Source organism: Scyliorhinus torazame, chromosome 25, assembly GCF_047496885.1.
Source record: "Scyliorhinus torazame isolate Kashiwa2021f chromosome 25, sScyTor2.1, whole genome shotgun sequence".
Lineage (NCBI taxonomy): Eukaryota > Metazoa > Chordata > Chondrichthyes > Carcharhiniformes > Scyliorhinidae > Scyliorhinus > Scyliorhinus torazame.
In genome coordinates, this window is record NC_092731.1 from 26,598,323 (window position 1) to 26,624,445 (window position 26,123).

Below are 26,123 nucleotides of genomic sequence, written 5' to 3' on the forward strand. Positions count from 1 at the left end.
CCCGCCCCAGTCTCCAAACATCCCCCGCCCCAGTCTCCAAACATCCCCCGCCCCAGTCTCCAAACATCCCCCGCCCCAGTCTCCAAACATCCCCCGCCCCAGTCTCCAAACATCCCCCGTCTCAGTCTCCAAACATCCCCCGCCCCAGACTCCAAACATCCCCCGCCCCTGTCTTCAATCATCCCCCGCCCCAGTCTCCAAACTTCCCCTGCCCCAGTCTCCAAACATCCCCCGCCCCAGTCTCCAAACTGTCCCCCGCCCCAGTCTCCAAACATCCCCCGCCCCAGTCTCCAAACTGTCCCCCGCCCCAGTCTCCAAACATCACCCGTCCCAGTCTCCAAACATCCCCCGCCCCAGTCTCCAAACATTCCCCGCCCCAGTCTCGAAACATCCCCCGCCCCAGTCTCCAAACTGTCCCCCGCCCCAGTCTCCAAACTGTCCCCCGCCCCAGTCTCCAAACTGTCCCCCGCCCCAGTCTCCAAACATCCCCCGCCCCAGTCTCCATACATCCCCCGCCCCAGTCTCCATACATCCCCCGCCCCAGTCTCCAAACATCCCCCGCCCCAGTCTCCAAACATCCCCGTCCCAGTCTCCAAACATTCCCCGCCCCAGTCTCCAAACATCCCCAGCCCCAGTCTCCAAACTGTCCCCCGCCCCAGTCTCCAAACATCCCCAGCCCCAGACTCCAAACATCCCCCGCCCCAGTCTCCAAACATCCCCCACCGCAGTCTCCAAACTGTCCCCGCCCCAGTCTCTAAACATCCCCCGCCCCAGTCTCTAAACATCCCCCGCCCCCGTCTCCAAACATCCCCCGCCCCAGTCTCCAAACATCCCCCGCCCCAGTCTCGAAACATCCCCCGCCCCAGTCTCCAAACATCCCCCGCCCCAGTCTCCAAACATCCCCTGCCCCAGTCTCCAATCATCCCCCGCCCCGTCTCCAAACTGTCCCCCGCCCCAGTCTCCAAACATCCCCCGCCCCAGTCTCCATACATCCCCCGCCCCAGTCTCCAAACATCCCCCGCCCCAGTCTCCAAACATCCCCAGCCTCCAAACTGTCCCCCGCCCCAGTCTCCAAACATCCCCCGCCCCAGACTCCAAACATCCCCCGCCCCAGTCTCCAAACATCCCCCACCGCAGTCTCCAAACTGTCTCCGCCCCAGTCTCTAAACATCACCCGCCCCAGTCTCTAAACATCCCCCGCCCCCGTCTCCAAACATCCCCCGACCCAGTCTCCAAACATCCCCCGCCCCAGTCTCGAAACATCCCCCGCCCCAGTCTCCAAACATCCCCCGCCCCAGTCTCCAAACATCCCCTGCCCCAGTCTCCAATCATCCCCCGCCCCGTCTCCAAACTGTCCCCCGCCCCAGTCTCCAAACATCCCCCGCCCCAGTCTCCAAACTGTCGCCCGTCCCAGTCTCCAAACATCCCCCGCCCCAGTCTCCAAACATCCCCTGCCCCAGTCTCCAAGCATACCCCGTCCCAGTCTCCAAACATTCCCCGCCCCAGTCTCCAAACATCCCCGCCCCAGTCTCCAAACTGTCCCCTCTCCAGTCTCCAAACATCCCCCGCCCCAGTCTCCAAACATCCCCGTCCCAGTCTCCAAACATCCCCCGCCCCAGTCTCCAAACTGTCCCCTCTCCTGTCTCCAAACATCCCCTGCCCCAGTCTCCAAACATCCCCCGCCCCAGTCTCCAAACATTCCCCGCCCCAGTCTCCAAACATCCCCCGCCCCAGCCTCCAAACATCCCCCGCCCCAGTCTCCAAACATCCCCCGCCCCAGTCTCCAAACATCCCCCGTCTCAGTCTCCAAACATCCCCCGCCCCAGTCTCCAAACATCCCCCGCCCCAGTCTCCAAACTGTCCCCCGCCCCAGTCTCCAAACATCCCCCGCCCCAGACTCCAAACATCCCCCGCCCCTGTCTTCAATCATCCCCCGCCCCTGTCTTCAATCATCCCCCGCCCCAGTCTCCAAACTTCCCCTGCCCCAGTCTCCAAACATCCCCCGCCACAGTCTCCAAACTGTCCCCCGCTCCAGTCTCCAAACATCCCCCGCCCCAGTCTCCAAACTGTCCCCCGCCCCAGTCTCCAAACTGTCCCCCGCCCCAGTCTCCAAACATCCCCCGCCCCAGTCTCCAAACATCCCTCACCCCAGTCTCCAAACATCTCCCGCCCCAGTCTCCAAATATCCCCCGCCCCAGTCTCCCAACATCCCCCGCCCCAGTCTCCAAACATCCCCCGCCCCAGTCTCCAAACATCCCCCGCCCCAGACTCCAAACATCCCCCGCCCCTGTCTCCAAACATCCCCCGCCCCAGTCTCCAAACATTCCCCGCCCCAGTCTCCAAACATCCCCCGCCCCAGTCTCCAAACATCCCCCGCCCCAGTCTCCAAACATCCCCCGCCCCAGTCTCCAAACATCCCCCGCCCCAGTCTCCAAACATCCCCCACCCCAGTCTCCAAACATCCCCCGTCTCAGTCTCCAAACATCCCCCGCCCCAGACTCCAAACATCCCCCGCCCCTGTCTTCAATCATCCCCCGCCCCAGTCTCCAAACTTCCCCTGCCCCAGTCTCCAAACATCCCCCGCCCCAGTCTCCAAACTGTCCCCCGCCCCAGTCTCCAAACATCCCCCGCCCCAGTCTCCAAACTGTCCCCCGCCCCAGTCTCCAAACATCACCCGTCCCAGTCTCCAAACATCCCCGCCCCAGTCTCCAAACATTCCCCGCCCCAGTCTCGAAACATCCCCCGCCCCAGTCTCCAAACTGTCCCCCGCCCCAGTCTCCAAACTGTCCCCCGCCCCAGTCTCCAAACTGTCCCCCGCCCCAGTCTCCAAACATCCCCCGCCCCAGTCTCCATACATCCCCCGCCCCAGTCTCCATACATCCCCCGCCCCAGTCTCCAAACATCCCCCGCCCCAGTCTCCAAACATCCCCGTCCCAGTCTCCAAACATTCCCCGCCCCAGTCTCCAAACATCCCCAGCCCCAGTCTCCAAACTGTCCCCCGCCCCAGTCTCCAAACATCCCCCGCCCCAGACTCCAAACATCCCCCGCCCCAGTCTCCAAACATCCCCCACCGCAGTCTCCAAACTGTCCCCGCCCCAGTCTCTAAACATCCCCCGCCCCAGTCTCTAAACATCCCCCGCCCCCGTCTCCAAACATCCCCCGCCCCAGTCTCCAAACATCCCCCGCCCCAGTCTCGAAACATCCCCCGCCCCAGTCTCCAAACATCCCCCGCCCCAGTCTCCAAACATCCCCTGCCCCAGTCTCCAATCATCCCCCGCCCCGTCTCCAAACTGTCCCCCGCCCCAGTCTCCAAACATCCCCCGCCCCAGTCTCCATACATCCCCCGCCCCAGTCTCCAAACATCCCCCGCCCCAGTCTCCAAACATCCCCGTCCCAGTCTCCAAACATTCCCCGCCCCAGTCTCCAAACATCCCCAGCCCCAGTCTCCAAACTGTCCCCCGCCCCAGTCTCCAAACATACCCCGCCCCAGACTCCAAACATCCCCCGCCCCAGTCTCCAAACATCCCCCACCGCAGTCTCCAAACTGTCCCCGCCCCAGTCTCTAAACATCACCCGCCCCAGTCTCTAAACATCCCCCGCCCCCGTCTCCAAACATCCCCCGACCCAGTCTCCAAACATCCCCCGCCCCAGTCTCGAAACATCCCCCGCCCCAGTCTCCAAACATCCCCCGCCCCAGTCTCCAAACATCCCCTGCCCCAGTCTCCAATCATCCCCCGCCCCGTCTCCAAACTGTCCCCCGCCCCAGTCTCCAAACATCCCCCGCCCCAGTCTCCAAACTGTCGCCCGTCCCAGTCTCCAAACATCCCCCGCCCCAGTCTCCTAACATCCCCTGCCCCAGTCTCCAAGCATACCCCGTCCCAGTCTCCAAACATTCCCCGCCCCAGTCTCCAAACATCCCCGCCCCAGTCTCCAAACTGTCCCCCGCCCCAGTCTCCAAACATCACCCGCCCCAGTCGCCAAACATCTCCCGCCCCAGTCTCCAAACATACCCGCCCCAGTCTCCAAACATACCCGCCCCAGTCTCCAAACATCTCCCGCCCGAGTTTCAAATATCCCCCGCCCCACTCTCCAAACATCCCCCGTCCCAGTCTCCAAACATCCCCCGCCCCAGTCTCCAAACTGTCCCCTCTCCAGTCTCCAAACATCCCCCGCCCCAGTCTCCAAACATCCCCGTCCCAGTCTCCAAACATCCACCGCCCCAGTCTCCAAACTGTCCCCTCTCCTGTCTCCAAACATCCCCTGCCCCAGTCTCCAAACATCCCCCGCCCCAGTCTCCAAACATTCCCCGCCCCAGTCTCCAAACATCCCCCGCCCCAGTCTCCAAACATCCCCCGCCCCAGTCTCCAAACATCCCCCGCCCCAGTCTCCAAACATCCCCCGTCTCAGTCTCCAAACATCCCCCGCCCCAGTCTCCAAACATCCCCCGCCCCAGTCTCCAAACTGTCCCCCGCCCCAGTCTCCAAACATCCCCCGCCCCAGACTCCAAACATCCCCCGCCCCTGTCTTCAATCATCCCCCGCCCCTGTCTTCAATCATCCCCCGCCCCAGTCTCCAAACTTCCCCTGCCCCAGTCTCCAAACATCCCCCGCCACAGTCTCCAAACTGTCCCCCGCTCCAGTCTCCAAACATCCCCCGCCCCAGTCTCCAAACTGTCCCCCGCCCCAGTCTCCAAACTGTCCCCCGCCCCAGTCTCCAAACATCCCCCGCCCCAGTCTCCAAACATCCCTCACCCCAGTCTCCAAACATCTCCCGCCCCAGTCTCCAAATATCCCCCGCCCCAGTCTCCCAACATCCCCCGCCCCAGTCTCCAAACATCCCCCGCCCCAGTCTCCAAACATCCCCCGCCCCAGACTCCAAACATCCCCCGCCCCTGTCTCCAAACATCCCCCGCCCCAGTCTCCAAACATCCCCTGCCCCAGTCTCCAAACATTCCCCGCCCCAGTCTCCAAACTGTCCACCGCCCCAGTCTCCAAACATCCCCCGCCCCAGTCTCCAAACTGTCCCCCGCCCCAGTCTCCAAACATCCCCGTCCCACTCTCCAAACATCCCCCGCCCCAGTCTCCAAATATCCCCCGCCCCAGTCTCCAAACATCCCCCGTCCCAGTCTCCAAACATCCCCCGCCCCAGTCTCCAAACATCCCCGCCCCAGTCTCCAAACTGTCCCCCGCCCCAGTCTCCAAACATCCCCCCCCCCAGTCTCCAAACATCCCTCGCCCCAGTCTCCAAACATCTCCAGCCCCAGTCTCCAAACATCCCCCGCCCCAGTCTCCAAACATCCCCCGCCCCAGTCTCCAAACATGCCCGCCCCACTCTCCAAACATTCCCCGCCCCAGTCTCCAAATATCCCCCGCCCCACTCTCCAAACATCCCCCGTCCCAGTCTCCAAACATCCCCCGCCCCAGTCTCCAAACTGTCCCCGCCCCAGTCTCCAAACATCCCCCGCCCCAGTCTCCAAACATCCCCCGCCCCAGTCTCCAAACATCCCCCGCCCCAGTCTCCAAACATCCCCCGCCCCAGTCTCCAAACATCCCCCGCCCCAGTCTCCAAACATCCCCCGCCCCAGTCTCCAAACATCCCCCGCCCCAGTCTCCAAACATCCCCTGCCCCAGTCTCCAAACATCCCCCGCCCCAGTCTCCAAACTGTCCCCCGCCACAGTCTCCAAACATCCCCGGCCCCAGTCTCCAAACTGTCCCCCGCCCCAGTCTCCAAACTGTCCCCCACCCCAGTATCCAAACATCCCCCGTCCCAGTCTCCAAACATCCCCCGCCCCAGTCTCCAAACATCCCCCGCCCCAGTCTCCAAACATCCCCCGTCCCAGTCTCCAAACATCCCCCGCCCCAGTCTCCAAACGTCCCCGCCCCAGTCTCCAAACATCCCCCGCCCCAGTCTCCAAACATCCCCCGCCCCAGTCTCCAAACATCCCTCGCCCCAGTCTCCAAACATCTCCCGCCCCAGTCTCCAAACATCCCCCGCCCCAGTCTCCAAAAATCCCCCGCCCCAGTCTCCAAACATGCCCGCCCCAGTCTCCAAACATCCCCCGTCCCAGTCTCCAAATATCCCCCGCCCCACTCTCCAAACATCCCCCGTCCCAGCCTCCAAACATCCCCCGTCCCAGTCTCCAAATATCCCCCGCCCCACTCTCCAAATATCCCCCGCCCCACTCTCCAAACATCCCCCGTCCCAGTCTCCAAACATCCCCCGCCCCAGTCTCCAAACTGTCCCCTCTCCTGTCTCCAAACATCCCCCGCCCCAGTCTCCAAACACCCCCGCCCCAGTCTCCAAACATTCCCCGCCCCAGTCTCGCAACATCCCCCGTCCCAGTCTCCAAACATCCCCCGCCCCAGTCTCCAAACATCCCCCGCCCCAGTCTCCAAACTGTCCCCCGCCCCAGTCTCCAAACATCCCCCGTTCCAGACTCCAAACATCCCCCGCCCCAGTCTCCAAACATCCCCCGCCCCAGTCTCCAAACTGTCCCCCGCCCCCGTCTCCAAACATCCCCCGCCCCAGTCTCCAAACATCCCCCGCCCCAGCCTCCAAACATCCCCCGTCCCAGTCTCCATACATCCCCCGCCCCAGTCACCAAACTGTCCCCCGCCCCAGTCTCCAAACATTCCCCGCCCCAGTCTCCAAACTGTCCCCCGCCCCAGTCTCCAAACATCCCCCGTCCCAGTCTCCAAACATCCCCGCCCCAGTCTCTGAACATCTCCCGCCCCAATCTCCAAATATCCCCCGCCCCAGTCTCCCAACATCCCCCGACCCAGCCTCCAAACATCCCCCGTCCCAGTCTCCATACATCCCCCGCCCCAGTCACCAAACTGTCCCCCGCCCCAGTCTCCAAACATTCCCCGCCCCAGTCTCCAAACTGTCCCCCGCCCCAGTCTCCAAACATCCCCCGTCCCAGTCTCCAAACATCCCCCGCCCCAGTCTCCAAACATCCCCGCCCCAGTCTCCAAACTGTCCCCCGCCCCTGTCTCCAAACATCCCTCGCCCCAGTCTCTGAACATCTCCCGCCCCAATCTCCAATTATCCCCCGCCCCAGTCTCCCAACATCCCCCGCCCCAGTCTCCAAACATACCCGCCCCAGTCTCCAAACATCCCCCGCCCCAGTCTCCAAATATCACCCGCCCCACTCTCCAAACATCCCCCGTCCCAGTCTCCAAACATCCCCCGCCCACCTCTCGAAACATTCCCCGCCCCAGTCTCCAAACATTCCCCGCCCCAGCCTCCAAACATCCCCCGCCCCAGTCTCCAAACATCCCCCGCCCCAGTCTCCAAACATCCCCCGCCCCAGTCTCCAAACATCCCCTGCCCCAGTCTCCAAACATCCCCCGCCCCAGTCTCCAAACATCCCCCGCCCCAGTCTCCAAACTGTCCCCCGCCCCAGTCTCCAAATATCCCCCGCCCCAGACTCCAAACATTCTCCGTCCCTGTCTCCAAACATCCCCCGCCCCAGTCTCCAAACATCCCCCGCCCCAGTCTCCAAACATCCCCCGCCCCAGTCTCCAAACATCCCCGGCCCCAGTCTCCAAACTGTCCCCCGCCCCAGTCTCCAAACTGTCCCCGCCCCAGTATCCAAACATCCCCCGTCCCAGTCTCCAAACATCCCCCGCCCCAATCTCCAAACATCCCCCGCCCCAGTCTCCAAACATCCCCCGTCCCGCTCTCCAAACATCCCCCGCCCCAGTCTCCAAACATCCCCGCCCCAGTCTCCAAACTGTCCCCCGCCCCAGTCTCCAAACATCCCCCGCCCCAGTCTCCAAACATCCCTCGCCCCAGTCTCCAAACATCTCCCGCCCCAGTCTCCAAACATCCCCCGCCCCAGTCTCCAAAAATCCCCCGCCCCAGTCTCCAAACATGCCCGCCCCACTCTCCAAACATCCCCCATCCCAGTCTCCAAACATCCCCCGCCCCAGTCTCCAAACTGTCCCCTCTCCAGTCTCCAAACATCCCCCGCCCCAGTCTCCAAACACCCCCGCCCCAGTCTCCAAACTGTCCCCCGCCCCAGTCTCCAAACATCCCCCGCCCCAGTCTCCAAACATCCCCCGCCCCAGTCTCCAAACATCCCCCGCCCCAGTTTCCAAACATTCCCCGCCCCAGTCTCGAAACATCCCCCGTCCCAGTCTCCAAACATCCCCCGCCCCAGTCTCCAAACTGTCCCCCGCCCCAGTCTCCAAACATCCCCCGCCCCAGACTCCAAACATCCCCCGCCCCAGTCTCCAAACATCCCCCGCCCCAGTCTCCAAACTGTCCCCCGCCCCCGTCTCCAAACATCCCCCGCCCCAATCTTCAAACATCCCCCGCCCCAGTCTCCAAACATCCCACGCCCCAGTCTCGAAACATCCCCCGCCCCAGTCTCCAAACATCGCCCGCCCCAGTCTCCAAACATCGCCCGCCCCAGTCTCCAAACATCCCCCGCCCCAGTCTCCAAACATCCCCCGCCCCAGACTCCAAACATCCCCCGCCCCAGTCTCCAAACTATTCGCTGCCCCATTCTCCAAACATCCCCCACCCCAGTCTCCAAACATCCCCCGCCCCAGTCTCGAAACTCTCCCTCTTTCCGTCCAGTCTCCAAATGTTCCCCTCCCTCCATCCAGTCTCCAAACCCTCTGCTCTCTCCCTCCAGTTTCCAAACATTCTCCACTATCTGCCTGGGTGGCACTTTGGCACAGTGGCAGCCCTGCTGCCTGACAGCTGCAGGGACCCGGGTTCGATTCCAACCTTGGGTGACTGTCTGTGTGGAGTTTGCACGCTCTCCTCATATCTGCGTGAGTTTTCTCCGGGTTCTCCGGTTTCCTCCCACAGGCCAAATATGTGCAGGTTAGGTGGGGTTTGGCCGTGCTAAATTGCCCCTTAGTATCCAAAGGATAGGTGGGGTTGCAGGGATTGGGTGGGGGATTGGGTCTAGGTGGGGTGCTCTTTCAGAGGGTTGGTGCAGACTTGATGGGCAAATGGCCTCCTTCTGCACTGTAGGAATGCTATGATTCTAATTTTCACATACCCTCCCTCTCCCTCTCTCTAAACTGCCCCCTCCCACCAGTCTCCAAACTCTCCCCTATCCATCCAGTCTCAAACTTTCCTCCTCTCTCCCTCCCTTTTCAAAACTCTCCCCCTTTCCCTCCATTCTCCAAGTGCCCCTCTCCCTGTCCCCGGGCTGAAGAAGGTGGGAGGAAGGGGAGTTTGGGGAGACAAGAGGAGGAGAGGAGCATGAGAGGGTGAAGAATTGATCGGGGGAGAGAGGGAGTGGGTTGGGAGAATATGGAGGGGAGAAGGGGGAGAAAAGGGATAGGGGCAGAAGAGTGGGCCAAGGGGGGTGTTCGGGAGAAAGGGTGGTGGGGTGGTGGGGGGAAAATAATATAATATGCTGGCCACACCAGAATATAGTTGTGGCGGGCAGGTGGACAGCAATGTCCAAGCTGTATTTTATACACAAGTGTTTAAAAGGTGAGAGGGATAGGGTGGATGTCACCTGGGGAATGCTATACATATCTGACAGGGCATCCTTTTCCAAAATGTTACTCCTTCTCTTTGTTCCTCTCTGCTCACTGTTGAGAACCCTGCTGATGTTATCTGCGAGAGTGTCTCAAAACCCTGAAGGATAACTTGAAACACTGGTTGTTGGTGGTGTATTTTTGTTTGGAATAATGTGAGAAGCAATTACAACCCAGTGAGGAACCAATCCAGTCATTGCGTAAACAATTAATGAAGAATATTTATTAAAGTATAAAAAAACACATGGCAGAAGACTAATATACACTATGACATTTAAGTATATTAATAACTAAACACTATCTGAAGTTACCTCTTGTTCCCAAAATATATCCATGTTCCCTGAACTCACTGAGACACACCTTTTCCGAATCAACATGCAATTTTAGTAACTCTGTAGGTCAAATCCAACTCATAGTTACCACACAATGCTGCTTAGGTGACCAGGTTTGGGAAAATGCTTCTTCCTGGTTCAGCGAAGGCATAAAACTGCCTTTTCGAGGAGAATACCTGCAATCTGCCATGGCTCTAAATGTTAGCTATAACATGCCTCTGTGGCTCAGATCATAGATGGAACTGACCTTTCTGACTGTTTGATAGAGAACTAGCACGCTTCTCCAATGAGGGTGCTAGCAGTTATACTGTTCAGTCTCTTTGATATTCTACTGTGTGGATTCATCTGTCTACATCTCTCAAATTCCTTGCCATTAGAAGTTATCATTTATATAACTCCACTGATTTCTGGTAAATAATGTTTCCGATGTGGCCATTTGCACCTCAGTGTCTCTAGATGCCTGATAATCTTGTTACTGGGCACATTACATCTTATTATTCATCTAGATGCCTGCTAGTCTTGTTACTTGTCTCTTATTTTGTTTTCATCTCAAGTTCCCTGTTGACTTTGTTAATTTCCCAAATTCCTAACATCATCATCCAATACTCCCCCCCCCCCCCCCCCCACCACCACATTTCCACAGGCTACCTGATAACGATGGGAAGAGGGTAACCAAGGAAAGAATAGTGCCCAATTGGGACCAAGGGGGCAATCTGTGGTTGGAGCCAGAGGACATTGATAGTGTGTTCAACAAATACTTCACTTCTGTCTTCAGCCCAGAGAATGAGGATGTAGGTATGGAACTCAGGGAGAGAGACTGTGAGGTTCTTGAGCAAATTGACATCGGGAGTGACAAGGTAATGGAGCTGTTGGCAGGCTTAAAAGTGGACAAATCTCCAGGTCTGTATGAATTGTGCCCCAGGCTGCTATAGGAGATGAGGGAGGAGATTGCAGGGGCTCTGACCCAAATTTTTAATTCCTCACTGGCCACGGGGGAGGTGCCAGAAGACTTAAGAACAGCGTATGTGGTTCCACTATTTAAGAAGCGTTGCAGAGATAAGCCCATGAACTACAGACCACTGAATCTCACATCAGTGGTAGAGAAGCTACTGGAGAAAATTCTGAAGGAGAGAATCTATCTCCACTTGGAGAGGCAAGGTTTGATCAGGGACAGTCAGCATGGCTTTGTCAGAGGGAGGTCATGCCTAACAAATTTGATTGAATTTTTTGAGGAGGTGACCAGATGTGTAGATGAGGTTAATGCAGTTGGTACAGTTTATCTGGATTTCAGCAAAGCCTTTGACATAAATAAGGCAAATGCACATGGGGTAATTTGATAAGGTGGATTCAAAATTGGCTTAGTTATAGGAGACGGAGGGTGATGACAGACGGCTGCTTTAGTGATTGGAAGCCAGTGTCCAGTGGTGTACCACAGGTCCCCATCAGTTATATAAATGACATAGATGACTATGTGGGGGGGGGGGCTGTCTTGGGCTTGAGGAAGATATAGACGGGATGGTCAAATAGGCAGATAAGTGACAGATGGAATTTAACCCTGAAAAGTGTGAGGTGATAACTTTGGAAGGAGTAATGTGACAAGGAAGTATTCAATGAATCGCCTGACACTGTGAGGTTCCGAGGAACAAAGGGACCTTGGCGTGTTTGTCCATAGATCTCTGAAGGCAGAAGGGCAGGTTAATAGGGTGGTGAAAAAGGCATATGGGACACTTGCCTTTATCAATCGAGGCATTGATTACAAAAGCAGGGCAGTCATGTTGTAGTTGTATGGAACTTTGTTGAGGCCACAGCTGGAGTACTGTGTGCAATTCTGGTGGTCAGATTACAGGAAGGATGTGATTGCACGGGAGGGGGTGCAGTGGCGATTCACCAGGATGTTGCCTGGGATGGAACATTTAAGTTATGGAGAGAGGTTGGATAGGCTTGGGTTATTTTCATTGGAGCAGAGAAGACTGAGGGGCGATCTGATCGAGGTGAACAAGATTATGAGGGGCATTGACACGGTGGATAGGGATCAGCTGTTCCCCTTAAAGGGTCAGTCACGTGGGGACATAAGTTCAAGGTGAGGGGCAGGAGGTTTGGGGGGGATTTGAGGAAAAACCTTTTAATCCAAAGGGTGGTGACGGTCTGGAACGCACTGTCTGGGAGGGTTGTCGAGGTGGGTAGTCGCACATCCTTTAAAAAGTACATGGATTATGAGCCAAGTGTTGGCAAATAGGGTTAGGTAGGTAGGTCAGGTGGTTTTCACGTGTTCGGTGCAGACTCGATGGGCTGAAGGACCTATTCTGCACTGTATTATTCTGTGATATCCACCTTAAAAACCTGGGATTTACCTCACTCCCTCTGAAGGAGATAATGCCACTCCCCTCTCTTTTCCCGTTAGACTTGCATTGCTTTCCTTATTAGATAATGACCCAAATCACCCTGAAAGCCTCACTTCACACAGCCTCCACCACACTCTCAGGCAATGGATCCCAGACCCTTTCCGCTTGCTGCATGAAATATTTTCCGTACGTCATCACTGCTTCTCCCACCAATGACCTCAGAGTTGTGCCCTCTGGTTCTTGATCACCAGCGGGAATAGTTTCTCCATTTCGACTCTGTCCCTCATGATTGTGCCATGGTTAAGCAGCACTGACTTCAGAACCACTGACACATTTTCCTTCTGTATTTCAGGTTGTCTATGCAGCACTTCCGAATGGCACTACAAAAATATTTAAAAGAGAAATCCCAGTGGAGGAATTATTATCATACCAGGATTTCTTTTCTTTGCGTTACGTGACTGTCAGCTCCATGTAAGTGAGGATAATGATGTAAAGCTTGGCTGTGTCTTATACTAGGTTACTTTAGGATTACTGTGAAGATTGGCCCTTTGGCATGTATAATACAGAATATGTTCCTTTAATTTTTGTGTTCCTTATCCTTGCAAAACAGTGGCGGGATTCTCTCACCCCGGGGCCAGGCTGGAGAATCGCCGCGACCGGCGGAGATCGCGCCACGCCGTCCCGACGCGATTCTCTGCAGAGCAGAGAATTGGCGCCGACGCCGCTCTAAGTGCCCCCCCCCCCCCCCCCCCCGGCGATTCTTTGCCCGGGATGGGCTGAGCGGCCATACCAAAAATCTCGAGTCCTGCCGGCGCCGTTCTAACCTGGTCTTACCCGGTGGGACCTCGGCGTGGAAGGATCCGGGGGTGGCCTGTGGAAGGGAAGGGGTGGGGGGGTCAGACCCCAGAGGGGGATTCCGCTGTGGCCTGGCCTGCAATCGGAGCCCACCGATCAGCGGGCCGGCCTCTCAGGCTGGGGGCCTCCTTTGTTCCGCGCTGGCCCCTGTAGCCCTACGCCATGTTGCGTCGGAGACGGCGTGGAGAAGGGAGACACCGCGCATGCGCAGATCCGACTGGCAGCTGGAGAGGCGTGGGTCACTCCAGTGCCATGCTGGCCCCCTGTAGGGGTCAGAATTGCTGAGCCTGAGGCCATGTTGACGCCGTCGGGAAACGCGATGGCGTTTACGACGGCGTCAACACTTAGCCTCAGGATCAGAGAATTCCACCCAGGCTGACGGAATTACACATTTAATTTGTATGAATTATGTGTCCATACTTATAAAAAAAAAAAATTTAGAGTACCCAATTATTATTTTTTTCCAATTAAGAGGCAATTTAGCGTGGCCAGTGCACCTAACCTGCACATCTTTGGGTTGTGGGGGCGAAACCCACGCAGACACGGAGAGAATGTGTAAACTCCACACGGACAGTGACCAGGGCTGGGATTCGAACCCAGGTCCTCAGTCCCAGTGCTAACCACTGCGCCACCATGCTGCCCTTATGTGTTCTTACATATGAGGTACAATAGTGATGGAAGTAGACTATTTAGAAGAAACCAGGTGAAACTGAGAGCTTCCCGTTTGCCCCATCAGTATGCCTGAAACTTAAATACTTCCTCTATTGTACAAGTCTGATTTGTTTCAATTTCCTATACCCTATGCGTAAGACTGCACATGTAATTTTCCCAGACTCTATGCAGGTGTAAGTCTTGCAGGAAGCATACCGACGTCCAAAAATTAGGCCCATACCCTCCCGCACTTAATCTGAGGCACACTCAGGGCTGGATTCTACAGAGCTGAAATCGCGTTCAGTGCGGGGCGGAGAATCCAATTTCACGGTGAAATTGGGCATGGCGCCGGTCCAGCGATTCTCCGGGACCCGAGAATCGGCATGACCGCGGAGCACGCAGTGCAGCTGGGGGCCCATTGACAGAGGCCAACCCAGCGATCCTCCGCTCCCGACCGGCCGAGTTCCCAACGTCGTGGAACTAACCACCTATTGCCGGTGGGGTTGCTGGCATGGTGGCTGCGGACTCAGTCCACTGCTGCTCTGTTGGGGAGCGGGAGGATCGGACACTGTGGGGGGGGCCGGGGGTTATATCCACATGGTCAGATGCTCGGGCGCGCGGTCGATTGGGGGTCTAATTTTTATGCTTGCCCCCGTGGTCTGAGTCCGCCATGGAACCCGGCGCGGCCCCTGGAGGCTGCCACCGTGCCCATACGCGGACTCAAAACCGGAAATGCGGGGGCCCGAATCTGCAGTGAAAGCTGTGTGAATTACTCCGGCTCCCTGCTAGCCCCCTGCAGGGTATTGAATTATCTGTACTTTTTTTCCAGGAATCTCTAGAATAAAACTCCAGCATTTTTTCGCTGGCATGGGGACAGAGCCCCAATTTGGGAGAATCCAGCCCCCAATTCTAGTTACTTGCGTACTTTCTGAATTCATCCCATGGCAGCCTCATCTAACTGAAATTTGCACAAGTGTGATCTTTTTTGGCAGGATGTTGGTTACACGTCTCTTAAAGAAGTCTTCTTAGATTAACCATACGTTTTTATTGATCGGTAGAACTATTTACACAGGTATATTAAAGGATTCAGACTAGGAGCTACTTCTGCATTTAGGCCTTTTCCGTTCTCTGCTCAACACTGCACTACACTGGGTCTGGATCAAGTGCCTTCCCACATCATTGTTGGGGCGGTATTGCAGTCAGTCACACATTAACCCCGTCTGTGCCAGATCCTTATTCTACAAAGGCCCCCCCACCCCCACCCCTCCCCAGCAGACTTTATCCAATGTATAAAGAGTTACACAAGTTTACTTCATACCTTACATTGTGGCGACCATATTCGCCCTGCCCCATCCCCCCGCTTTAAGTCCTTGAATTTACAGAATATGGCGGCCTCTTTCGCCGTTCTGTTCGAGGAATGCCAGGCTCTGTTGTTTCTGATCCTTCCTGTTAATTTGGAGCTTGGAGTGTCATTTGGATATGCTCTCATTCTTTTCTTTTATTCCTTTGCGTTGAGTGAAGTGTCCAGTTCAGTTGTTGAATTGATCAGTGGCCGCTGTACTCTAAATTGTCTTTTATGGGGTGGTTGAACATTGTGCTTGTCCCTGTGTCACTTCTTCCTTTTCTTCTTTCTACATGTAGACCATCTCAATGTCCCCTGCGGCTGAGAAAGCGTGTTCCTGAGGCGGGAAGAAGGTCCAGTGGTACGCTCGCCGCTTCTTTTTGTTGTCGATGGTGGGAATCTGCTACCTGCTGGCTGGAAGCTGCCGTGTGTGCAGTGGCGGCTGTGTTGTGGAGCTGTATCATCATCACAGTTGGAGGTGGAGACCTCTGGCACTGCTGATCACTCTCTTGTACCACTCCCATTGGAGGTGGCGCGGTTATCTCTTGGACATCTCAGTGCAAAAGGAGGCCATTTGGCCCATCGAGCTTGCACCGACCCTCTGAAAGAGCACCCTACCTAGGCCCACACCCCTGCCCGATCCCAGTACCCAGTACATTTGAGCTGCATGCCCGAAATGGGAAATGGCTACTCAACTCCTCAATTCCCTTCCGTAGCCATTGCGCCAGCTTCATGTTTTTAAAAAGGAGTATAAACAACGCCCAAATGATTTCACACTGGGGAGCTGGTTATTTCCCAGGGGGCCATTACATTTGACTCCAATATTGCGAATGAGATGGAAAATAATGCAAATTAGGGTTAATGAATTGTTCGCCATATATGGGCGAGCTCCGGAACATGCCATCGAGAGCCGGCCGGTGAGATAGCAAACTGATTTGCGCCCGGCATGAATCTCGATTTTGGATTTTCCTTTTGACCAGCGCGGATCTGCGCTATGCGGTGGTTAAATCACGGCCTCAGTTTCCAGAACAGAAAACTCCACCGATAGTTTTGAACTCAAGATGATGGTGTCCAGAATCGATGATGAGAGTACAGTGGCGATGATTTCCAAATCGGTTTCTGTGTGGCTTTAGAGTGGTAGTGAAAGAATAATAGCCCAGCACTTAGCACCTAATTCCCATTGATGTCTTGAGACCACCATTTTGGTAGGATCATCGAAGTTGCACAGATGCCCAACAAAGAGATGGGTACTTCATTCAAATGACACAAATTGGAGTTCTGTGACAGAAATAAACTCAATGCAATCTGGACTTGCTTTTGGATATAAAGTGCAAAGGTAGTATAATACAATGTTAGTTAGAAATTGACTTTTGAATGAAACACTGGACGCTATCATCCAATTGTAAAAGGGTGACTAGGGAGAGGGTAGGGCCTCTTAAGGATAATCAAGGTCATCCACAAGGGATGAGAGAGGTCCTAAATGAATATTTCTCATCAGTGTTTACTGTTGAGGAAGGCACCAATGTTAGGGAAATTGGGGAAATAAAAAGTGATGTCCTGAGGAGTGTACATATTACAGAGAAGGAGGTGCTGGAGGTATTAAAGTGCATCAAAATAGATAAAGCCCCGGGACCTGATGAAGAGTATCCCAAAACGTTGTGGGAGGCTAGGGAGGAAATTGCCGGCCCCCTTGCTGAAATATTTGAATCATCGACAGCCAGAGGAGAGGTGCCTGAAGATTGGAGGGTAGCAAATGTTGTACCCTGGTTTAAGAAAGGATGTAGAGTTAAGCCTGGGAACTACAGGCCGGTTAGCCTTACTTCTGTAGTGGGTAAATTGTTGGAAGGTATTCTGAGGGACAGGGCTCTACTGGCATTTAGACAGGCAAGGGCTAATTAGGAAGAGTCAGCAAGGCTTTGTAAGGGGGCAGCACGGTAGCATGGTGGTTAGCACAATTGCTTCACAGCTCCATGGTCCCAGGTTCGATTCCTGGATTGGGTCACTGTCTGTGTGGAGTCCGCACGTTCTCCCCGTGTCTGCGTGGGTTTCCTCCGGGTGCTCCGGTTTCCTCCCACAGTCCAAAGATGTGCAGGTTAGGTGGATTGGCCATGCTAAATTGCCCTTAGTGACCAAAATTGCCCTTAGTGTTGGGTGGGGTTACTGGGTTATGGGGATAGGGTGGAGGTGTGGGCTTGGGTAGGGTGCTCTTTCAAAGAGCTGGTGCAGACTCGATGGGCCGAATGGCTTCCTGCACTGTAAATTCTATGAAATGAAAGTCATGTCTCATGAATTTGATTGTGTTTTGGAGGGGTAACCAAGAAGGTAGATGAGGGCAGTGCAGTTGACGTTGTCTACATTGACTTTAGCAAGGCCTTTGACAAGGTACCGCATGGTAGGCTGTTGCAAAAGGTTATGTATCACAGAATTCAGGGTGAGGTAGCCAATTGGACACAAAATTGGCTTGGCGACCGAAGCCTATAGATAGTTGTGGAGGGTTGTTTTTCAAACTGGAGGCCTGTGACCAGCAGTGTCTCAGGCATCGGTGCTGGGTCCACTGTTATTTGTTATATATATTAAAGATTTGGATGAGAATGTAGGAGGCATGGTTAGTAAGTTTGCAGATGACACCAAGATTGGTGGCATAGTGGATAGTGAAGAAGGTTATATAAGATTGCAACAGGATCTTGACCAATTGGGCCAGTGGGCCGATGAATGGCAGATGGAGGTTAGAATAAAAGAACAAAGAACAAAGAAGAGTACAGCACAGGAACAGGCCCTTCGGCCCTCAAAGCCCATGCCGACCATGCTGCCCGTCTAAATTAAATCTTCTACACTTCCTTGGTCCGTACCCCTCTATTCCCATCCTATTCATGTATTTGTCAAGATGCCCCTTAAATATCACTATCGTTCCTGCTTCCACCACCTCCTCCGGCAGCGGGTTCCAGGCACCACTACCCTCTGTGTAAAAAACTTGCCTCGCACATCTCCTCTAAACCTTGACCCTCGCACCTTAAACCTATGCCCCCTAGTAATTGACCCCTCTACCTTGGGGAAAAGCCTCTGACTATCCACTCTGTCTATGCCCCTCAAGATTTTGTAGACCTCTATCAGGTCGCCCCTCAACCTCCGTCGCTCCAGTGAGAACAAACCGCGTTTATTCAACCGCTCCTCATAGCTAATGCCCTCCATACCAGGCAACATCCTGGTAAATCTCTTCTGCACCCTCTCTAAACCACATCCTTCTGGTAGTATGGTGACCAGAATTGAACACAATACTCCAAGTGTGGCCTAACTAAGGTTCTATACAGCTGCAACATGACTTGCCAATTCCTGTACTCAATGCCCCGGCCATTGGCCTGTGGACTTGTACACCTATATCTCTCTGACTTTCAATACTCTTGAGGGTTCTACCATTCACTGTATATTCCCTACCTGCATTAGACCTTCCAAAATGCATTACCTCACATTTGTCTGGATTAAACTCCATCTGCCATCTCTCCGCCCAAGTCTCCAAACGATCTAAATCCTGCTGTAACCTCTAACAGTCTTCATCGCTATCTGCAATTCCACCAACCTTTGTGTCGTCTGCAAACTTACTAATCAGCCCAGTTACATTTTCCTCCAAATCATTTATATATACTACGAACAGCAAAGGTCCCAGCACTGATCCCTGAGGAACACCACTAGTCATAGCCCTCCAATTAGAAAAGCACCCTTCCATTGCTACTCTCTGCCTTCTATGACCTAGCCAATTCAGTATCCACATTGCCAGCTCACCCCTGATCCCGTGTGACTTCACCTTTTGTACCAGTCTACCATGAGGGACCTTTTCAAAGGCCTTACTGAAGTCCATATAGGCAACATCCACTGCCCTGCCTGCATCAATCATTTTGTGAGCTCTTTGAAAAACTCTATCAAGTTAGTGAGACATGACCTTCCCTTCACAAAACCATGCTGCCTCTCACTAATACAATTTGGATAAATGTGAGGTGATGCACTTTTGTAGATCAAATCAGGCCAGGACCTACTCAGTTAATGGTGGGGAGTTGGGGAGAGTTACAGAACAAAGAGATCTAGGGGTACAGGTTCATAGCTCCTTGAAGTTGGAGTTGCAGGTGGACAGGGTGGTGAAGAAGGCATTCAACATTCTCGGTTTCATTGGTCAGAATATTGAATACAGGAGTTGGGACGTCTTGTTGAAGTTGTACAAGACATTGATAAGACCACACATGGAATACTGTGTTTAGTTCTGGTCACCCTATTATAGGAAGGATATTGTTAAACTAGAAAGAGTGCAGAAGAGATTTACGAGGATGCTACCAGGACTTGATGGTCTGAGTTATAAGGAGAGGCTGGATAGGCTGGGACTTTTTTTCCCTGGAGCTTAGGAGGCTGAGGGGTGATCTTAAAGAGGTTTATAAAATAATGAGGAGCACAGATAAGGAAAGTCAACATCTTTTCCCAAAGGTAGAGGAGTCTAGAACTAGAGGGCATAGGTGAGAGGGGAGAGATACAAAAGAGACCAGAGGGGAAATTTCTCCACACAGAGGGTGGTGAGCATCTGGAACGAGCTGCCAGAGGCAATGGTGGAGGGGGGTACAATATTTTCCTTTAAAAAGCAGTGAGACAGTTATATGGGCAGGGTGGGTATAGAGGGATATGGGCCAAATGTGGGCAAGTGGGACTAGTTGAGTGATAGAAACTGGGCAGCATGGACAAGCTGGGCCGAAGAGCCTGTTTCCATGCTGTAAACATCTATGACCCTTCCCGCTGGCGGAATATTCTGGCCCCACCGAATTTGACCCTGCTGCCGGTTCCTCGTCTATAGGACGGGTGAGCCATGCAAATTACAAAAGACTTTAGTGGGATCGGAAGATACCACCATTAGCCAATGGTGTGGTGTGGGGTGTTGTGGGGTTGGGTGGCTGGAAAGCTCCAACCCAGTGTCAGAAACATGATAGCCAGACGATGAAGGACAACCGAGAGCCTCGTCTTGGTACACTTTACACGTGCACTTTCAAACCCCAACCAGCGTGGCTTCTATCTCCTCCTGTAGGAGATAGAGGAGCATTAATGGTCCCCAGTTAATGTCCTCCACAGAATACAATTACACATCTACTCAATGTACAACTGAGACACAGAACTTGCTGTATCTTTTTTACTTTTCGTTGTTGGACTGCTAATTTAAAAGGCAGCTGAGTTAGCTTTACAGATGTTAATTTCACAGTGAAAGCAAATATTATCTGAAAGATAAACTGTATATTATCCAATTCCCTTACAGCTACAACGACATCAGATTTTTAGAGAATTGTCCTTTTGGAATAATGCGGATTAAAACTTTAGCACCGGCCTTGTTTTACAATCGAATACAGCAGTATATAGCCAAGCCACCTTGGATATTTTCCAACATTGGAATATACAACAACCTGTCACTGACTGTCTACCAGGGCCTGGTCCATGGGCTGCTGTGGCTGCATTCCACCTACTATCGAGTAAGGAAACTTGCTAAGTTAACCCGTATCATTAATCGTAAGAGGGCTGAATGCATAAAAATGGCAGACGATTTGACTAAATTGGTTAAGGATTTTACTCAGCATGAGTAATTGTAGCAGCAATGAAAAATTGAGTATTATTAAAACCATTCTTATGGATAAGGAAACATATATACCTCTTAAGGTGAAACGCAAGATTTATGGTTAAATAAGAAGCCATGTGGCTAATTGTACTGTCCAAAACTAACTTAAACTAAAGTGGAATTATTTTCCACCAGGTACATGGTAAGTAGGCCTCAGGAAAACAGGGACAAGGTATCAGATTCAGTTGCTGGCAACAATGTTCAATTGAATTTACCAAAATAATATTGCCAAAGGGGAATGTGAACAGTTCTGGCAGGAACAACAGAGCCTTTTTAATTTTTTGGAATGGACCATTAAAGTCACCTTTTTAGACTGGCATCTTTGAATTTGTCTATATATATGTTTCTGGACCATACCTCTTCATTCACCTGAGGAAGGAGCAGCGCTCCGAAAGCTAGTGACATCGAAACAAACCTGTTGGATTTTAACCTGGTGTTGTAAGACTTCTTACTGTACCTTTTTAGAAGTGAGAGTTGTTGTAGACCATAAGGTGCCACTTCAGAATTCTGCAGCACAGACTTGTGTAGAGTCAACATAAAAGTGTTAAGCCACAGAAGCAGGCGGTAGTGGTGGCACAGTGGTTAGCACTGCTGCCTCACAGCTCCAGGGTCCCAGGCTTGATTCTGGCCTCGGGCCACTGTCTGTGCGGAGTTTGCACGTTCTCCCCGTGTCTGCGTGGGTTTCGTCCGGGTGCTCCAAAGACGTGCAGGTTAGGTGGATTGACCGTGATAAATTGCCCCTTAGTGTCCAAAAGGTTAGGTGGGGTTACAGGTACAGGGTGGAGGTATGGGCTTAAGTAGGGTGCTCTTTCCAAGGGCTGGTGCAGACTCAATGGGCCAATTGGTCTCCTTCAGCACTGTTGATTCTGCGGTTGGGAATTTCAAAGATGTAGCTCAAGTTTTCAAGATGTGGGGCAGGATTCTCCGGCCTCTCAGTAGCGGGTTTCTCAGCCGCGGGAGCAGTGCACCGTTCACTGCCGGCAGGATTCTCTGCCCCCGATGTTGTCATTGGGAATTCCCATTGAAGTCATTCTGCTCCGCTGGGAAACCTGCAGCGGGAATGCGCTGCCGGAGGGACCAGAGAATTCCACCTCCTGGTTGCATCTAAACCGGAGAGGCATAAATATCCTGGCCGCGAGGTTTGCTAGTGTCACACGGGAGGGTTTAAACTAATATAGCAGGGGGGTGGGCACGGGAGCAATAGGTCAGAAGGTGAGAGCATTGAGGGAGAACTAGGGAATAGGGACAGTGGGGCTCTGAGGCAGAGCAGACAGGGAGAAGTTGCTGAACACAGCGGGTCTGGTGGCCTGAAGTGCATATGTTTTAATGCAAGAAGTATTACGGGTAAGGCAGATGAACTTAGAGCTTGGATTAGTACTTGGAACTATGATGTTGTTGCCATTACAGAGACCTGGTTGAGGGAAGGGCAGGATTGGCAGCTAAACGTTCCAGGATTTAGATGTTTCAGGCGGGATAGAGGGGGATGTAAAAGGCGAGGCGGAGTTGCGCTACTGGTTCGGGAGAATATCACAGCTGTACTGCGGGAGGACACCTCAGAGGGCAGTGAGGCTATATGGGTAGAGATCAGGAATAAGAAGGGTGCAGTCACAATGTTGGGGGTTTACTACAGGCCTCCCAACAGCCAGCGGGAGATAGAGGATAAGATAGGTAGACAGATTTTGGAAAAGAGTAAAAACAACAGGGTTGTGGTGATGGGAGACTTCAACTTCCCCAATATTGACTGGGACTCACTTAGTGCCAGGGGCTTAGACGGGGCGGAGTTTGTAAGGAGCATCCAGGAGGGCTTCTTAAAACAATATGTAGACAGTCCAACTAGGGAAGGGGCGGTACTGGACCTGGTATTGGGGAATGAGCCCGGCCAGGTGGTAGATGTTTCAGTAGGGGAGCATTTCGGTAACAGTGACCACAATTCAGTAAGTTTTAGAGTACTGGTGGACAAGGATAAGAGTGGTCCTAGGATGAATGTGCTAAATTGGGGGAAGGCTAATTATAACAATATTAGGCGCGAACTGAAGAACATAGATTGGGGGCGGATGTTTGAGGGCAAATCAACACCTGACATGTGGGAGGCTTTCAAGTGTCAGTTGAAAGGAATTCAGGACCGGCATGTTCCTGTGAGGAAGGATAAATACGGCAATTTTCGGGAACCTTGGATAACCAGAGATATTGTAGGCCTCGTCAAAAAGAAAAAGGAGGCATTTGTCAGGGCTAAAAGGCTGGGAACAGACGAAGCCTGCGTGGAATATAAGGAAAGTAGGAAGGAACTTAAGCAAGGAGTCAGGAGGGCTAGAAGGGGTCACGAAAAGTCATTGGCAAATAGGGTTAAGGAAAATCCCAAGGCTTTTTACACGTACATAAAAAGCAAGAGGGTAGCCAGGGAAAGGGTTGGCCCACTGAAGGATAGGCAAGGGAATCTATGTGTGGAGCCAGAGGAAATGGGCGAGGTACTAAATGAATACTTTGTATCAGTATTCACCAAAGAGAAGAAATTGGTAGATGTTGAGTCTGGAGAAGGGTGTGTAGATAGCTGGGTCACATTGAGATCCAAAAAGACGAGGTGTTGGGTGTCTTAAAAAATATTAAGGTAGATAAGTCCCCAGGGCCTGATGGGATCTACCCCAGAATACTGAAGGAGGCTGGAGAGGAAATTGCTGAGGCATTGACAGAAATCTTTGGATCCTCACTGTCTTCAGGGGATGTCCCGGAGGACTGGAGAATAGCCAATGTTGTTCCTCTGTTTAAGAAGGGTAGCAAGGATAATCCAGGGAACTACAGGCCGGTGAGCCTTACTTCAGTGGTAGGGAAATTACTGGAGAGAATTCTTCGAGACAGGATCTACTCCCATTTGGAAGCAAATGGACATATTAGTGAGAGGCAGCATGGTTTTGTGAAGGGGAGGTTGTGTCTCACTAACTTGATAAAGTTTTTCGAGGAGGTCACTAAGATGATTGATGCAGGTAGGGCAGTGGATGTTGTCTATATGGACTTCAGTAAGGCCTTTGACAAGGTCCCTTATGGTAGACTAGTACAAAAGGTGAAGTCACACGGGATCAGGGGTGAGCTGGCAAGGTGGATACAGAATTGGCTAGGTCATAGACGGTAGTGAGTAGCAATGGAAGGATGCTTTTCTAATTGGAGGGCTGTGACCAGTGGTGTTCCACAGGGATCAGTGCTGGGACCTTTGCTGTTTGTAGTATATATAAATGATTTGGAGGAAAATGTAACTGGTCTGATTAGTAAGTTTGCAGACGACACAAAAGTTGGTGGAATTGCGGATAGCGATGAGGACTGTCAGAGGATACAGCAGGATTTAGATTGTTTGGAGACTTGGGCGGAGAGATGGCAGATGGAGTTTAATCCGGACAAATGTGAGGTAATGCATTTTGGAAGGTCTAATGCAGGTAGGGAATATACAGTGAATGGTAGAACCCTCAAAGAGATCTATGAGTACAGGTCCACAGGTCATTGAAAGGGGCAACACAGGTGGAGAAGGTAGTCAAGAAGGCATACGGCATGCTTGCCTTCATTGGCCGGGGCATTGAGTATAAGAATTGGCAAGTCATGTTGCAGCTGTATAGAACCTTAATTAGGCCACACTTGGAGAATAGTGTTCAATTCTGGTCGCCACGTTACCAGAAGGATGTGGAGGCGTTAGGGAGGGTGCAGAAGAGATTTACCAGAATGTTGCCTGGTATGGAGGGCATTAGCTATGAGGAGCGGTTGAATAAACTCGGTTTGTTCTCACTGGAACGAAGGAGGTTGAGGGGAGACCTGATAGAGGTCTACAAAATTATGAGGGGCATAGACAGAGTGGATAGTCAGAGGCTTTTCCCCAGGGTAGAGGGGTCAATTACTAGGGGGCATAGGTTTAAGGTGAGAGGGGCAAGGTTTAAAGTAGATGTACGAGGCAAGTTTTTTACGCAGAGGGTAGTGGGTGCCTGGAACTCGCTACCGGAGGAGGTGGTGGAAGCAGGGACGATACTGACATTTAAGGGGCATCTTGACAAATACATGAATAGGATGGGAATAGAGGGATACGGACCCAGGAAGTGTAGAAGATTGTAGTTTAGTCGGGCAGCATGGTCGGCACGGGCTTGGAGGGCCGAAGGGCCTGTTCCTGTGCTGTACATTTCTTTGTTCTTTGTTCTTTGTTCTCCAACGAACGGCCGGAGAATTCTGGCCGTAATTATTTGATCGTCTTCACCATTGAATTCTGAGTTACCAGTGCTATCACCTAGAGATGATAAAATTGTGAAACTGGAAGTAGTACTCGCCAGGATTAGGATCGTTTAAAGCACGCCAGGATTTTGTCTCTGGCGCCATTCAATTTAGGGAGCTAAAAATTGGCTGAATTATGTAAGCGACTGGTTCATATATTCAACAACTGATTGAGATCTGGATTAGTTTCCTTGGACTGGACAGATGTTCAGGTGGACTGGACAGATGTTCATGTGGTGCCTTTATTTCAAAAAAGAGGTAAGTCAGAATCTGAAAACTATCGCTATATCGGTTTAACATTGGTTGTTGACAACTTGCTGGCAGGTAGATAAACAACAAGGGTTATCCCCGGGTGGCTTCTGAAAAAACAGGTCCTGACTAAACCTTTTGAAGAAGTTGCAATTGTTGGCTGATGATACTATGGTGAATATTGTGGCTGAAAAATGCATCTGGGATTTATTTAGGAACTTTGGAATATAGGAGCCGGAGCAGGCCATTCGGCCCACTGAGTCAGCTCCACCATTCAATACTCTCATGGCGGTCGTCCACTTCAATGCCTTTTTCCCCACACTATCCCCATATCCCTTTATGTCACTGGTCGCTAGAAATCTCTCAAATCTGCTTTAAACATACTCAATGACTGAGCTTCCACAGCCCTCTGGGTTGGAGAATTCCAATCCTCTGAGTAAAATAAATCTCCTCACCTCAATCTTAAATGGCTTCCCCCTTAATTTAAAACTGTATCCTCTGATTCTAGAAGCCCCAGCCAGGGGAAACATCTTATCAGCATCCATGCTGTCTATCCCTTCAGGTATTTCGTAGGTTTTAATAGGATCATCTTTTCATTCTTTTAAGCTCTCGAGAGCCCAGGCCTGGTTTCTCCAATCTCTCTTCATAGGACAGTCCCACCATCCGAAGGAACAAGTCTGGTGCACCTACGTTGCACTTCCTCTATGGCAATAATAATCTTCCTAAGGGACGAAAACTGCACACAGTACCTACCTCAGCTGCAGTCTAACCAACTGAAGCAAGACGTTGTGACTCCTGTACTCAACTCCTCTTTCGAAAAAGGCTAACGTACCATCCACCTTCCTATCTGCATGTTAGCTTTCAGTGACTGATTGACAAAGACGTCCAGATCCCTTTGTACATCTACACTTTCTAATCTCTTCCCATTTAAGAAACACTTTGTGCATCTCTTCCACTTACCAAAGTGA

General features: G+C 52.6%; 1 protein-coding gene across 1 annotated transcript in view; it reads left to right on the top strand.

Moving 5' to 3' along the window:
* Window positions 1-26,123, top strand: part of LOC140402242 (cation channel sperm-associated auxiliary subunit gamma-like) — a 317,982-nt gene that overhangs the window by 159,413 nt on the left and 132,446 nt on the right. The window contains exons 16-17 of the mRNA XM_072489871.1: window positions 12,537-12,655; window positions 20,314-20,524. Of these exons, the coding sequence (XP_072345972.1) occupies window positions 12,537-12,655; window positions 20,314-20,524 (330 nt within the window). The remainder of the gene's footprint in view (window positions 1-12,536; window positions 12,656-20,313; window positions 20,525-26,123) is intronic.